This window comes from Oncorhynchus tshawytscha, linkage group LG30 (assembly GCF_018296145.1).
Source record: "Oncorhynchus tshawytscha isolate Ot180627B linkage group LG30, Otsh_v2.0, whole genome shotgun sequence".
Lineage (NCBI taxonomy): Eukaryota > Metazoa > Chordata > Actinopteri > Salmoniformes > Salmonidae > Oncorhynchus > Oncorhynchus tshawytscha.
The window spans coordinates 33,415,065-33,431,000 of NC_056458.1; the positions used below are offsets into that span (position 1 = coordinate 33,415,065).

A 15,936-nucleotide genomic window follows, 5' to 3' on the forward strand; every position below is an offset into this window, starting at 1 on the left:
GTCAAGCAAAGAGGCACTGAGTTTGAAGGTAGGCCTTGAAATACATCCACAGGTACACCTCCAATTGACTCAAATGATGTCAATTAGCCTATCAGAATCTTCTAAAGCCATGATATCATTTTCTGGAATTTTCCAAGCTGTTTAAAGGCACAGTCAACTTCTGACCCACTGGGATTGTGATACAATGAATTATAAGTGAAATAAAAAGTCTGTAAACAATTGTTGGAAAAATTACTTTGAACGGTGTGCTTTGATGAGTAATCCTGAATAACCTCAAAATTAATAGCTGAATAAACATTTAATTTATCCGTTGGATAAATCATGTGCAATACATTGGCCATCTACTGGTCTGTATTTTAGCATTTTCTTTAGAATCATGACGATCCCATTTGCTGGCCAGCCAAACTAGCTGCTGACAGGGTTTTGAAAGTTCTATTCCCGAAAATGTACTCTTTCGTTTGGGTTTCAATGCATGTAATTCCATTAAAAGTAGTCAAATAGGAAATAACGTTAGGCTACTGAAAACGGAATTTGTCGAGATCCGTGTGTTGCTTTCAAAAGTTGCTGTTACGAATGCTGTGTGCAGACAAGAGGAAAGGAGCTTTTTTTTTCCCCTTTTGGGGGGTGTGGGTGGGAAAGCGTTTCCTTTTTCCATCCGCACTACAGTACAGTAAAGAACGAGAGGCCTGTTCGAAAGTGAAGATCACTCATGTAAATTAACTGGGGATTCGGAAAACCTTTAGAACGCGGCGAGGATCACTTTCATTGTTGTCAAAGTTTAGGAAATTATTCGTGGCATGAAAGACCAATTTCGTCTGGGATAACATTAGGGGCGAATTGGGAATGTTACCATGAAAACATTTCGGAAGGAAAAATAAGGGAAACTCGAAAGAAGCCAAGCTTCATTTGAGATAACTTAATTAAAGGAAAACTATGACCAGGAGTCTTCTCGACGATCAAGGACGAGTCTTGTCAAGATATTGTTCAAAGGAGTAACTTTGTGGAGTGGTATTTCTCATGGAAACAAATAGGTTGCCAGTCTGCTAATATTTTCCCGGTGGTCCATTGACAAAGACTATTGCTGACAGCGGCAGGCGATGCCCAGGCTACAATGTGTTCGCATTTAATGTTTCTCCTGAAGATATTGAGAGGTTAACTTTTTATTTTCTCGGAACATTTCACCATATTCAGTGTTATCTATGTAACTGCGTTATTTCATGCACGCCCCTGTAATGGTTTTAAAGAAGAACATGTTTATACTTACCTCTGATATCTCTCTCTGGCCACATTTTTTACATCAATAGCTGGAATAAACAAAATAAGCCAACGAATTCAAGTCTACATTGTGGAATAGCCCATGTATATTTTCTATATTTTAATGGATTCAAATATTTTTTATCGTTGTGGAACGCTCTTGGACGGACATTGAAAAGGTCAAGACGTAGTCATTCTCCAAAATACAGAGGTTGTCGTTTTGGTAAAAATGCTAGTTGGATAAAAAAGCCTACGTCGGGGAAAAACACATAACGGAAGCCCAATGAGCGGCATACAGTCAACACTCCCTGAAAGGTAAATCATATCTAAAAACCACGATGTATCTCAACTCCTATACGGGCGTCGCAATCAATGTCATTTCACTTGTGCAGTTGTATTTGTCCCTCCCTTCGCAAGGCTATGTATTGGTATTTTGTGGCCAGCAGTATATTGTCATGTAGACTAGCTATGCACAAAATGTGATCTGGCCATGTCATGTTTTCAGGCCAGAGGTGTACTACAAAGCAGGATCAACGAGTGAGCCAGCTAACTTTGATAAATAAAATACTATTGATTTTCTGGTTAATTAAGAAAGCTAAACTTAGATAAATGTTTTTGGTTGTTGAATCAATTAGACCATGTCCATTTAATGCTCATCTTAAACAATACATAGTTATTTCAGAATGTTCTGGGAAGCTAGCTGGCTAAGTCATAGCCCATTCAAAGATGCGAAATACCTTCTGTGTTAAAACTGGTTAAATTAGTGTACAGTAAGTTTATATTTTGCATTTGTGAAATTAATTTGGATTTGATATAAAAGTATAGGGCGTTTTTTAATGTTTCTAGAACCCTACCGACATTGAGAATTGATTCACGTTTAGATGGCTGTTTTGGTTGCGAGAGACAACCTTTTAACAGAGCATGTAAGGTCCTTGGACTACAAGGAGTGATGTTAGTCTCCTTTAGTCCATTATTGGGCTAGCTAAATCATTGATCTCGCTTTGTAGTATACCCCTCGAGACCAAATAATTTGTTGTTTGTTATCGAACCCCTCTTTTCCCCCTTTCTATTGTGGTTAGATTAGTCTGATTTGCTCCATAAGTAATACGATATGCTCCGTGTGGGGCATCTCCTATTCAATTATTGCTGCCTTAGTACCAGGAACATTATTGCATGTCTTGTTAATCCTAGAAATGTCATATACCAAATATGATATGGGTATTCTATTATGGGTATTCTATGTGCTGTCCTCCAGTGAAAGTGGATAGCAAAGCACAGGGATTTGAGTGGTGACAGTAGCCTGTGCACTTCTTATTTTACTTAATTAGGCAAGTCAGTTAAGAACAAATTCTTATTTTCAATGACTGCCTAGGAACAGTTGGTTAACTGCCTTGTTCAGGGCAGAACAACTTCCGGTTACTAGTCCAATGCGCTAACCACTAGGCTACCTGCTGCCCCATGGATGAAGAGGACTTCCTTTGGATAACCTGATAACCTGGAATCTGTGCCCAACTCAGTTTGGTGTGGGTGTGTAAAGATTCATGCTGAGTCTTGTACTGGAGTTTATTCAACTTTAAGTCATCTGTTTATTGAGAAGGGGAGGGGAGAGGACATTAACAGGTGCCACTGTGTCAAGAGCTCAAAACCAAACCAGAAAACTAAAAAAATATATATTTATTTTATTGACACATATAGGTGCAGTGAAATGTGTTGTTTTACAGGGTCAGCCATTGTAGTATGGCACCCTTGGAGCAAATTAGTGTTAAGTGCTTTGGTCAAGGGCTCATTGACAGATTTTTCACCATGTCGACTCGGGTACTCAAACAAACGACCTTTCGGTTACTGACCCAATTCTCTAACTGCTAGGCTACCTGACCCAATGCTCCCAACTGCTAGGCTACCTGACCCAATGCTCCCAACTGCTAGGCTACCTGACCCAATGCTTCCAACTGCTAGGCTACCTGACCCAATGCTCTAACTGCTAGGCTACCTGACCCAATGCTCCAACTGCTAGGCTACCTAACCCAATGCTCCAACTGCTAGGCTACCTAACCCAATGCTCCAACTGCTAGGCTACCTAACCCAATGCTCCAACTGCTAGGCTACCTAACCCAATGCTCCAACTGCTAGGCTACCTAACCCAATGCTCCAACTGCTAGGCTACCAATACAATACAGAAACTACAATACATAAACAATACAATACAGAAACTACACTCTATCATGTGGAATAAAGAGTCATGCAGCTCTGTCTAATATATTCCTATTTGAAACATGAATAGTGTGCCCCATCGAATAAACCCACCAACAGATCTGGACAACAACAAAACATGCTATAGGAGAGTAGACAGCCATGCCTCCTTTGCTCTTGACATCGTATTTGTGTCTTGACAAGGAATTTTGGAATGAAATGGAGTCTTCTTAAACCCAAAAGCATTTGGATTTTTCAGAACTGTTGTACATTTTTTCCATTGGTGCCAGTCTCGAATGCTTCGGCTGGCCTTCCTTTCATTGCACTTTCCTAGCCTAAATGTCAGGGAATGGAAAATACATTTATTTCAGCAGTTTTGTTTCCAGCACATTCACAGTACTTCATTTATTTGTACCATCTTGACACTCCACTGTCTCTACGCTCTTCTAAGGAAAGACTAAAGCTAGAGGAACTCATGATTGGCCTCAAAAGTCAAATAGTGTTTTGATGTCTTTAACCTCTATCATCTGTATACAGATAACAAGATTAAGCTATTATCTTTTTGCACAGTTGTTGTGCAACCACTGCCTCCTTCACGTTGTTTTGCTTGCATCTGTTTTTGTATCACCAAGCCAATCACATTTTTATTTCCAGGACTGTAGCTTCTGGTTTCATGATCATGTCATGCGGCTTTCCAGAGGTCAAGGTACTCAGGCTTGCAAAACCTCCGGAATATATTCAGTAATTTTGGCAATTAATGCTGAAATCCTCATATTAAACACCAATGGTATTGCCTAAGTTTATGGCTTATATTTAGGATCATGTTTTACAGCTTTGATATTCTACTTTTTATAGAATTATATTTCTATATTACATGTGATAATGCCATGTCCCAGGCCCCAAGAACCTGCTTCAAGCTGATTTGCTAAAAAAAAAATGGGCTATTTTGTGGGAAAGTCATCGGAGCATGAAAATCTTAAGTTTACAATACTACATTTGAGAAACATTTCAGATGATAACAAATGTTTTATGATACTGTAGATTTTGTTCAACAAATCTTTAAGATTTGAATGTCTATTTCAGACTGTGACATCCATAACAGAGGTTGTAACATCCATAACGGTAGTTTTTCCTCCCTAAAGTATTAATGGGAATGACAATCTTTTTTAAATGATAATTTTTGTGTTCAGCCAAGCCTTCCTTCAAAATGGCTAACCATGTTTTGACCTAAGACAAACTCACAGACTTATGCTAATATGTTCATTCTTCTCAAAAAGCTTATCCATTTCATGCAACATCCATAGCACCTCTTATTTGCTTTATTTCTCCAATATGCTAATATTTAGAAGTCCGCTTTTTGGGATATACACTCCCCCCAAGGGGTACTATAGACACACACATCAACAGTTTCATTTATATTTTGTTTGTCCATTCTATGAGACAAGTTGTGATTTTGCGTGCAAATGTAACATCTATAATGCTGGAATCGCCCAAATGCATTGACCTTTACTAGAGGAATATTATCAACATTCTAAACGATCCAACCATGCCCCCTACAAAACGCTGTGGGTTATGCACATTTTCAGTGGTTTGCCTATAGCCAAAAGCCCTTTGTGTTGGCAGCGGCGCCGGTATATCCTACCTGTATAAAGGCATGCTAGTGGGTGGAGTTCCTTCATGGTGCCCAGGCAGATGAGTTCCTCCACCTCCCAGCACAACCCTGCATTAAGCAGGGACTCTTGCAGGCTCCCAGGAAAACATGCACTACCCAGGGCCGGATACAGCCATGAGCTGATAGGCCAAGCCAGGAAGCAGGGTCATCATGATCATCATCTCCTCTGTATGCTTAGCCCATCGCCTCTGATTAAGGAGAGAGCACCAGCACAGTGGAGCAGCACTGCTCCGGCTTTGTTGGAGTCCCTGCCTATTATTGTGAAGTGTTTACTACTTTGGGCCCCTTTTGGTTGTCCTCCTAGACTGCTATTTCTCCAGAGGGTCCACAACAGAAGCGCATGAGTGTTTTATTTCCATTTCATTTTGGTTGAAAGCAGCAAATCAAACATGTAGGTTAGTAAAGATTCAAATATGGTTTTGGACAGTACGTAAGTGATACAGCAATTCAACTGAATTTCCCACACCCTGCATGCAACGCACTAAGTCTTATTTTAGGTCTAGAGATCCTCACTGTATTTGACAGACTGATCTTTTAATTAAGATATTGATTACACTAACACAGACTAAATGGATTGCCCTTTGTCAGTTGAATATCGGAGCACTATTGACATGTATAGTTTGTTTCATTGCCAGAAAACCTCTTATGGTTGTATGTTTATGACTGCCTGCCACAGAGGGCCAGGGTGTTCAGGGCCTGTTGGAAGTATCATGCTTGAATGACTGATGAAGGCTGGGACATGCGACTGGCTCTCTTTGCTCTTTGTCACTGAGTTTAGCTGATCTGGGTATTTTCACCCCCCACCCGCCCTCACGGGAAGTGGTGACATCACTGATAAACAATGTCTGTCAGCCCGGCCAGGCCACCAGCCCTTCTTGACAGAGCCGCTGGCCAGAGCGGTGCAGAATGGGAATGAGCTGAGCCTCCCTGTCATTCTACGCCCTTGAAAAATTACAGCATCAAGGGCCCTGTTTGTTTGAGCAGAGGTTCTGTTACAATGTTTTGACTATGTTAGAACATGTTTGGTTCTGTTACATTGTTTTACTATGTTAGAACATGTTCGGTTCTGTGACAGTGTTATGACTATGTTAGAACATGTTTGTTCTGAATGTAGTTTAGTCATGTCTAGAGATCGACCGATTAATCGGAATGGCCAATTAATTAGGGCCGATTTCAAGTTTTCATAACAATCGGAAATGGGTATTTTTGGACACCGATTTGGCCGCTTTTTTTACACCTTTATTTCATCTTTATTTAACTAGGCAAGTCAGTTAAGAACACATTCTTATTTTCAATGACGGCCTAGGAACGGTGGCTTAACTGCCTCGTTCAGGGGCAGAATGACAGATTTTCACATTGTCAGCTCAGGGGATCCAATCTTGCAACTTTACAGTTAACTAGTCCAAAGCTATAACCACCCGCCTCTTGTTTCACTCCAGAAGGAGACTGCCTGTTACGCGAATGCAGTAAGCCAAGGTAAGTTGCTAGCTAGCATTAAACTTAGCTTATAAAAAACAATCAATCATAATCACTAGTTAACTACATATGGTTGATGATATTAAATCAAATCAAATCAAATTTTATTTGTCACATACACATGGTTAGCAGATGTTAATGCGAGTGTAGCGAAATGCTTGTGCTTCTAGTTCCGACAATGCAGTAATAACGAACAAGTAATCTAACTAACAATTCCAAAAAAATAAATAACTACTGTCTTATACACAGTGTAAGGGGATAAGAATATGTACATAAGGATATATGAATGAGTGATGGTACAGAGCAGCATAGGCAAGATACAGTAGATGATATCGAGTACAGTATATACATATGAGATGAGTATGTAAACCAAGTGGCATAGTTAAAGTGGCTAGTGATACATGTATTACATAAGGATGCAGTCGATGATATAGAGTACAGTATCTACGTATGCATATGAGATGAATAATGTAGGGTAAGTAACATTATATAAGGTAGCATTGTTTAAAGTGGCTAGTGATATATTTACATCATTTCCCATCAATTCCCATTATTAAAGTGGCTGAAGTAGAGTCAGTGTCATTGACAGTGTGTTGGCAGTAGCCACTCAATGTTAGTGGTGGCTGTTTAACAGTCTGATGGCCTTGAGATAGAAGCTGTTTTTCAGTCTCTCGGTCCCAGCTTTGATGCACCTGTACTGACCTCGCCTTCTGGATGACAGCGGGGTGAACAGGCAGTTTAACAGGCAGTTTACTAGTTTATCTAGCGTGTCCTGCGTTGCATATAATCTGACTGAGCATACAAGCATACAAGTATCTGACTGAGCGGTGGTAGGCAGCAGCAGGCTCGGAAGCATTCATTCAAACAGCACTTTAGTGCGTTTTGCCAGCAGCTCTTCGTTGTGCGTCAAGCATTGCGCTGTTTGACTTCAAGCCTATTAACTCCCGAGATTAGGCTGGTGTCACCGATGTGAAATGGCTAGCTAGTTAGCGGGGTGCGCGCTAATAGCGTTTCAAATGTAACTCGCTCTGAGACTTGGAGTGGTTGATCCCCTTGCTCTGCATGGGTAACGCTGCTTCAAGGGTGGCTGTTGTGTTCCTGGTTCGAGCCCAGGGAGGAGCGAGGAGAGGGACGGAAGCTATACTGTTACACTGGCAATACTAAAGTGCCTATAAGAACATCCAATAGTCAAAGGTTAACGAAATACAAATGGTATAGAGGGAATTAGTCCTATAATAACTACAACCTAAAACTTCTTACCTGGGAATATTGAAGACTCATGTTAAAAGGAACCACCAGCTTTCATATGTTCTCGTGTTCTAAGCAAGGAACTTAAACGTTAGCTTTCTTACATGGCACATATTGCACTTTTACTTTCTTCTCCAACACTTTGTTTTTGCATTATTTAAACCAAATTGAAACGGTTTCATTATTTATTTGAGGCTAAATTGATTTTATTTATGCGTTATATTAAGTTAAAATAAGTGTTCATTCAGTATTGTTGTAATTGTCATTTATTACATTTTTTATATATTTAAATCGGCAGATTAATCGGCATCGGCTTTTTTTGGCCCTCCAAAAATCGGTATAGGTATCGGCGTTGAAAAATCGTAATCGGTTGACCTCTAGTCATGTCTACTTTTCTTTAATCATGCAAAGTTGCTGCTGAGTTCAGTTGAATTGACCAGTTATGTTTATCTCACTCTTATGAGTAATGATCACTTTTTAGGTCATATGAATGACTGTCTAGGGATACCAATATCTTAACATCTGTAGTATATTCCTACACATGGAGGAAGTCAGACAGATGTAGACAGACTTGCCTAGTTAAATAAAGGTTAAATAAAACAATTAAATAGTGGTTGCACAAGTTGAAATATATCAACACAGTGACCAATAATAATACCCCACAATTAAGTGGTAGCTTTATGTTTTAGCTGATTATAGGGAAATCATATACAGTAGCAATGCGTGGGTAAAATCACTGGGACCCCCCCCAACCTATGTGTTGTGATAATTGTGTGGTTTGCTCTATAACCTGTTAACTCATATGCCTTGCGACTGTGATATATAGGCCGAGACAAGAAGAAGACAGTGGCAGAATAAATTCAACCACACCTTTGTTTTTAGCAGAAACCCGGATAGCAACCTCTGTCCAGTGAAGTCCACAAAGAATATTGCATGTACAGTGACAGACAGTTACATGACCTACAGCATGGTCAAGCAAGTTAATGTTTCCAACATTTTCGGACCACTAAACAACTATTGATTTAGAACCACAGAGTTACTGCAAGTCGCAAAGAAAACACGAGCTGCCTTCACTTTTCCAGCACCATTTCAACTTCAATATTTCAACATCATCAAATCACCTCTGCTTAGTCTAATACAGTGACAACTAAATGATACCAAAAACAATTTAGTGCAATCCATGTAAACTAAATATGATGTGGCTGTCCATTGTTCTGATTGCTGTGTGTGTGTGCGTGTACGTTCGTGCAAGTAGAAAAATGTTGACTCACTGTACTTGTAGAGAAACGGCAATGCCTTCCTCCTCTCTTTTATGCTGACGATCACTCTGTCATACAGTACACACTTTTATATTTTTGTTGTCATAGGCTACTTGACTAAAATGCTTGTTCGCTAGCCGAACTTCCATTCATGTGTAACATTTGCTCGTTAGCATTAGCCTTCTACATCTAGCTACATGTTGAACTTCCATCCTCTCAGGCCAGAGGCACAACAATGTATGAATTTATGGTAGGATCAGAATCACAGTTATAATCATTGGTCAGTACAGAGAATGAACTAAAACCACAAGTCCAAATCCCTATTTCCATTCATGGCTAATTTAGGAAAGGGAGCATTTTAGCTAGCTAGCCACCGGAGGACAACAACACAACGATATGCAACAATTCAAGTTTTACTGTCAATGACGTATGCTCTCAATGGGATTTGATAGGAGTGACACCAAATCAAAGCTGGCTACACTTTACACATTCACTGGACCATTCACTGTTGAGCTCATCTCTGATTGGCAAATTCTTTATACTTTTTTTTTCAAGGGAGGCCAGATGCTCGCTGGTTTCCCTTGCCTCAATGCTACGGGCGGCAACAATGTCATACTCGTTTAGACCAGACAGTTTCAGATAGATGGCCTACACGTAGAGACAGAGGGGCACGGTTTCCCTCGCACGGATGCTATCTCCTCTGATACATTCAGCCTCTTGCGAATTGGAAGGAAAATTATGAAACACAGAGAGACGAAAAATACATTATTTAATCATAAATAAAGAAATAAAATATTGGTCAATGTTTTGAGGAAGCCTGGCTTCCCTTGGCATCCATGAATACAAACCACTCATCAAATAAGTGATACAGGAAGTTTGCTACAAATGGGCATCTGAAATGTAACCTATCATACACACAATGTTTTGCCAGTGGTGGTTTATTTAATAACCTTTTTTTTCTTAATTTCTTGACGCCAGGATGGCGAAAGCCTTTGTCATTTTAACACCTGTCTGAAATGGAATGGGGGTAAATGTTTTTTTTATTTTTATGTCTCAAACAAAAGCTTGGGTGTCTGGTGCCGTGATGGTAGACCCTCCTTGTGCTGAGATGATTATCAGCAGATAAGACTGTGCACAGGTGTGTATTGTCATCCTCAGTGGAGACCTAAGATTAACTTGCTGGCCGTATGAGCTAGGCCAAGGAACAACTGAGATAAAATCACCCTTGTAAGTCTTTTGGGTTTTGGAGTGAAGATACTATGAGTTACTGTTAAACATTGTTACTCATAGGAATGAGTGGTTTGGGATGGATTACCATCTCTTGGAAGGAAAACCTTTTCACTTATATTGTAATTAATAATAGGTGATACAGTGGCTTGCGAAAGTATTCACCCCCTTGGCATTTTTCCTATTTTGTTGCCTTACAACCTGGAATTAAAATGAATTTTTGGGGGGTTTGTATCATTTGATTTACACAACATGTCTACTACCACTTTGAAGATACAAAATATTTTTTGTGAAACAATCAAGAAATAAGACAGAAGAAACTGAAAACTTGAGTGTCGCCCCCCCCCCCAAAGTCAATCGTTTGTAGAGCCACCTTTTGCAGCAATTACAGCTGCAAGTCTCTTGGGGTACGTCTCTATAAGCTTGGCACATCTAGCCACTGGAAGTTTTGCCCATTCTTCAAGGCAAAACCTCTCTAGCTCATTCAAGTTCGATGGGTTCCGCTGGTGTACAGCAATCTTTAAGTCATACCACAGATTCTCAATTGGATTGAGTTCTGGGCTTTGACTAGGCCATTCCAAGACATTTAAATGGTTCCCCTTAAACCACTCGAGTGTTGCTTTAGCAGTATGCATTGTCCTGCTGGAAGGTGAACCTCCGTCCCAGTCTCAAATCTCTGGAAGACTGAAACAGGTTTCCCTCAAGAATTTCTCTGTATTTAGCGCCATCCATCATTCCTTCAATTTTGACCAGTTTCCCAGTCCCTGCCGATGGAAAAACATCGGTGTTCTCGGGATGATGAGAGGTATTGGATTTGCGCAAGACATAGCTTTAGTCTCATCTGACCAGAGTACCTTCTTCCATATGTTTGGGGAGTCTCCCACTTTGCTTTTGGTGAACACCAAACGTGTTTGCTTATTTTGTTCTTTAAGCACAGTTTTTTTTTCTGGCCACTCTTCCATAAAGCCCAGCTCTGTGGAGTGTACAGTTTAAAGTGTTCCTATGGACACCTATGGACACAGTTTGAAGTGTTCCTACTCCTACTCTAAGAGTAGTTCAATCCAGTCATTTTGTTGATATGGCCATGTGTCAATTCTTCTACAGCACCAAAATATTAAGTAGATCTCACAAAACCTTGCATGCCTTATCAGGCAGTGAGCACCCTCAGCAGGGTCGGGGAAACCGGAAGCATCTGGTTTTCAGGGGAAATGGAAAGAGAGCCTCTGACACGACTACCGCTTTTGGATGTTAACAAGGCGACACTACATCTTAACTCCTCCTCCACATTTACTAGATTGGTTGAACAGTGCAGAAGAGAACCACCCCCTACATTTTAAAAATCTTTTTCTCGTCAGGACCAGAAAGAAAGAAACGCCGCTCAGGCTACGTTAGGTTAGGCTGTTAATAAAGGGGATCCCTTTTACAACCAAGGGTCACATTCCATTTTACTCTGAGGCGATAGTCAGAAATTGGTTCATTTTAAGCTTTGCATGATTACTAGCGCTAAACTTTTCAACTTCCACTTTGTTACATCATTAAGGTCCTTAAAGATAGCAGGGGTGTGCTGGCTGAGTGAAGCTCTTCTTCAACACTGGCTTTACTCTGTTCGGTCAGCTGACGATCACCAGCTTTAGTCTGCATGTTTCAGTGTGCTCATTGGCAGAGGTTTAGTGGGTGAACCCACAGAAAAAGCACTGATAGCCTACATCTAACCACTACAATCGCTGCTTTGCTGTATGGGCCCTTCTTATTAATATAAAAATCAATTAATTGCCTGTTTAGTGTGTGTCTGTATGGATCACAAAGGCTATGTTTACACAGCCACCCTAAAAACCCAAATCTGTTTTTCTTTCTATTTTCAATCTTTTTTTCTGATTGTCCACACTCAGTTTTACATGTGACCCATATCAGATTTGCACATCCACATTGATGTAGCCTCTGAAGTAGCACACAGATGCAATGCTCAATTCCTGTCACTGTTTTTTTTTCTTTCAATTTTGGGCTGTCATGTTAACAGCAGGTCATGTGCAAGAATCAGAGCATCCAGACAGAGGTCACATAGAATCAGGTTTGTATCAGGATTCAGATCCACATATGGAGGTGGTATAAATCTGACATCAAAAGATCAGATTCTATGTGTTTTTTTTGCTGTTTACACATTAGGGAAAATATCCATTGGATATCAGATATGCAAATTATCGGCAAAATATCTGAATTGGGCTTCCTGTGTAAATGCAGCCTTAGACCTGTCAACTTTGACTGACATACAGACTTGCCTTACTACACCTATCAGGCTAGCACTTACGCTGGCACACTAGCTATTTTCATTAGTGTTTGTTTGATTGTACCCATTGATTCTTGAAGAACTTGGAAATGCCTCGTGCTTATTTCAGTTGTCGTACCCCATCAAAACCCAAAATATAAGTTGTTTCACTCCAATGTTTGTAAACAAAGTAAATGTAAACAAACACTATATAGCCTCAAAGCATGGCGAAACTACAATTTTTATATCAAGAATGGTCAGTCCTTGCATCCATAGCTCTATCTATGAATTTGAGAGTGGTTACATTTCTCCAGCCCTATCCCTCAGCTTTTTACCGAAAAAAGTGTAGACACTTGTTTTTTCAAGTGTCTACACGAACAGCTACAACCTGAAGTAATTATGTCCTTTGGTTATTGTTTGCCCTCTGAGTATCGTGATCAGCTGTCTCTTTCCCTCTCTTTCTCCCTCTCTCTCTTTTCACCCTTCACTTTCCTCTACTTTCAGCATGTCTTGGCTTGAACTACAGACAGCTTTTTCTAGATGAGAACCACACCCAATGGAGTCAGGGATTGAATAACCAGTTAGTCCATTTGGACTGATATAGGCACTGCAAAGGTCTTTTTCACATAACTCAAGCAGTATTATGCAGAGATAGACAGTCCTCAACTTCATGGAGCTGGATGCTTTACGTCAAGCAGAGCTAGTCAAACATGACTTTCATCGACATTGTTTCTTAATTTGATCTATGTCTGTTTACATTGCTGCAGTTGCTCGTCCAGTTTCCGTGTGCCTCAGATTTCCCTGACCGCAGCTGAATTTGTCCTCAAGCCAGAGGCCAGGCTTTATCCTGCCAGAGTCTAGGAAAAAATGTAAATATCTAGTTGCTATGGGACTAAGAAACGTTGGCTCCACGTAACAGAAAGTGACAAGATGTCATGGTTTTCTGAACAGTGTCAACTCAGGGATTGTTGGGGTCTGTGCTTATACCTTGGCAGTGGCACAGGCCCTTCTCGACATGCCTTCCAACTGCTCTAAATCCCTACCAAGCAATCTCTCACTCATGCACACACACACACACACACACACACTTTTTTCTCATACAACTCTGCCCAGCTGTTTCTACACTCTGCTGTCCAGTTGCCACATGAGATGAAGCAGCAAGTCACATGGCTCTCAGAGAACATTATACTTCTGTTCTTACTTTTCATCATGTCTGTGGTATTTTGTGACGACAGTCACTAGCCTAGTGGTTAGAGCGTTGGAATTGTAACCGGAAGGTTGCAAGTTCAAATCCCCGAGCTGACAAGGTACAAATCTGTCATTCTGCCCCTGAACAGGCAGTTAACCCACTGAAAATAAGAATTTGTTTTTAACTGACTTGCCTAGTTAAATAAAGGTCAAATAAATCAAATTGATGCCTTTGGTTATTGCCACTGCCTCAGAATTTAGTACATTAGCTTATTAAAGTAGAAGGGACTTGGCCACAAAGTATTAACTGGTTATGCTACATGTGAAAGAAAATATAATTGCTTCCACTTCCTATACTAGATTTTAGTTCCTTTTCCGTGGAGCCTCTGAAACAACAGCGAAATAAGCATTATCTGTTTACACAATAAAATGCTTAGAAGCAGTTTGCCACCTTAGTGAAAGTAGCTAATAACGGAGCTAAAATCTAGCTAAAGTATGTGAACCCTTTGGAAATACCTGGATTTTTGAATAAATTGGTCATAAAATCTTATCTGATCTTCATCAAGGTCACAACAATAGACAGACACGTTCTGCTTAAACTAATAACACACAAACAATTATAAGTGTTCATGTCTTTATTGAACACACCGTGTAAACATTCACAGCGCAGGGTGGAAAAAGTATGTGAAACCTTGGATGTAATAACTGGTTGACCCGCCTTTGGCAGCAATAACCTCAACCAAACTTTTTCTGTAGCTGTGGATCAGACCTGCAAAACACAGGTCAGGAGGAATTTTTTACCATTCCACTTTACAAAACTGTTTCAGTTCAGCAATATTCTTGGGATGTCTGGTGTGAGCTGCTCACTTGAGGTCATGCCACAGCATCTCAATCAGGTTGAGGTCAGGACTCTGACTGGACCACTCCAGAAGGCGTATTTTCTTCTGTTGTTGATTTGTTGATTTACTTCTGAGTTTTGAGTCGTTGGCCTGTTGCTTCAACCAACGTCTGTTGAGGTTCAATTGGTGGACAGAGGTTCAATTGGTAACATTCTCCTGCAAAATGTCTTGATAAACTTTGGAATTCATTTTTCCGTCGATGATAACAAGCTGCCCAGGCCCTGAGGCAGCAAAGCAGCCCCACACCATGATGCTCCCTCCACCATACTTTACAGTTGGGATGAGGTTTTGATGTTGGTGTGCTGTGCATTTTTTCCCCACACATGTTCCTTCCAAACAACTCAACTGTAGTTTCATCTGCCCACAGAATATTTTGCCAGTAGCGCTGTGGAACATCCAGGTGCACTTTTGCAAACTTCAGACGTGCAGCAATGTTTGTTTTGGACCACAGTGGGTTCTTCCGTGGTGTCCTCCCATAAACACCATTCTTGTTTAGTGTTTTACGTATCGTAGACTCGTCAACAGAGATGTTAGCATGTTCCAGAGATTTCTGTAAGTCTTTAGCTGACACTCTAGGATTCTTCTTAACCTCATTGAGCATTCTGCACTGTGCTCTTGCAGTCATCTTTGCAGGACAGGCATGGTTCACATCAGACAATGCTTCTTGTGATAGCAAAGTCAAATTTTGTGAGTGTTTTTTATAGGGCAAGGCAACTCTAACCAACATCTCCAATCTCATCTTGTGGATTGGAATCCAGGTTAGCGGACTCCTGACTCCAATTAGCTTTTGGAGAAGTCATTAGCCTTGGGGTTCACATACTTTTTCCCAACCTACACTGAGAATGTTTAAATGATGTATTCAATATAGACAAGAAAAATACAATAATTTGTGTGTTATTAGTTTAAGCACTTTCTATTGTTGTGACTTAGATGAAGATCATGTCTAATTTGATCACCAATTTATGCAGAAATCCAGGTATATTCCAAAGGGATCACATACTTTGTCTTGCCACTTGTATGTTACTTGATGTAATAGGAGATAGAAACTTTGTGGACCAACAACATGCGAAAAGTCTCCAGTATTTGTGGCCAGTGGGAGCCATGGAGCTGTGTTGTGTGTGTGTGTGTGGGGCCTGCTTGGTGCTCAGTTCCCACAGGAAGTAGCAGAGAGAGAGACAGAGGGAGAAAAAGAGAAAGACCCCTCTTGAAAAGGGAGGAACAGGCTCCTCTCTCTCTCTATCTGTCTGTCCTCTCGCTTGG

At 40.5% G+C, this 15,936-nt stretch overlaps 1 protein-coding gene across 2 annotated transcripts in view; it reads left to right on the forward strand.

The window, feature by feature from the left end:
* The first annotated feature begins 627 nt into the window (after window positions 1–627).
* The window catches only part of arhgef12b (Rho guanine nucleotide exchange factor (GEF) 12b), a 113,840-nt gene continuing 98,531 nt past the window's right edge, over window positions 628–15,936 (forward strand). For both annotated transcript variants that reach the window (XM_024393629.2, XM_024393630.2), the window contains exon 1: window positions 628–1,569. In XM_024393629.2, coding sequence (XP_024249397.2) covers window positions 1,538–1,569 — 32 coding nt within the window. In that variant the 5' untranslated portion in view covers window positions 628–1,537. The remainder of the gene's footprint in view (window positions 1,570–15,936) is intronic.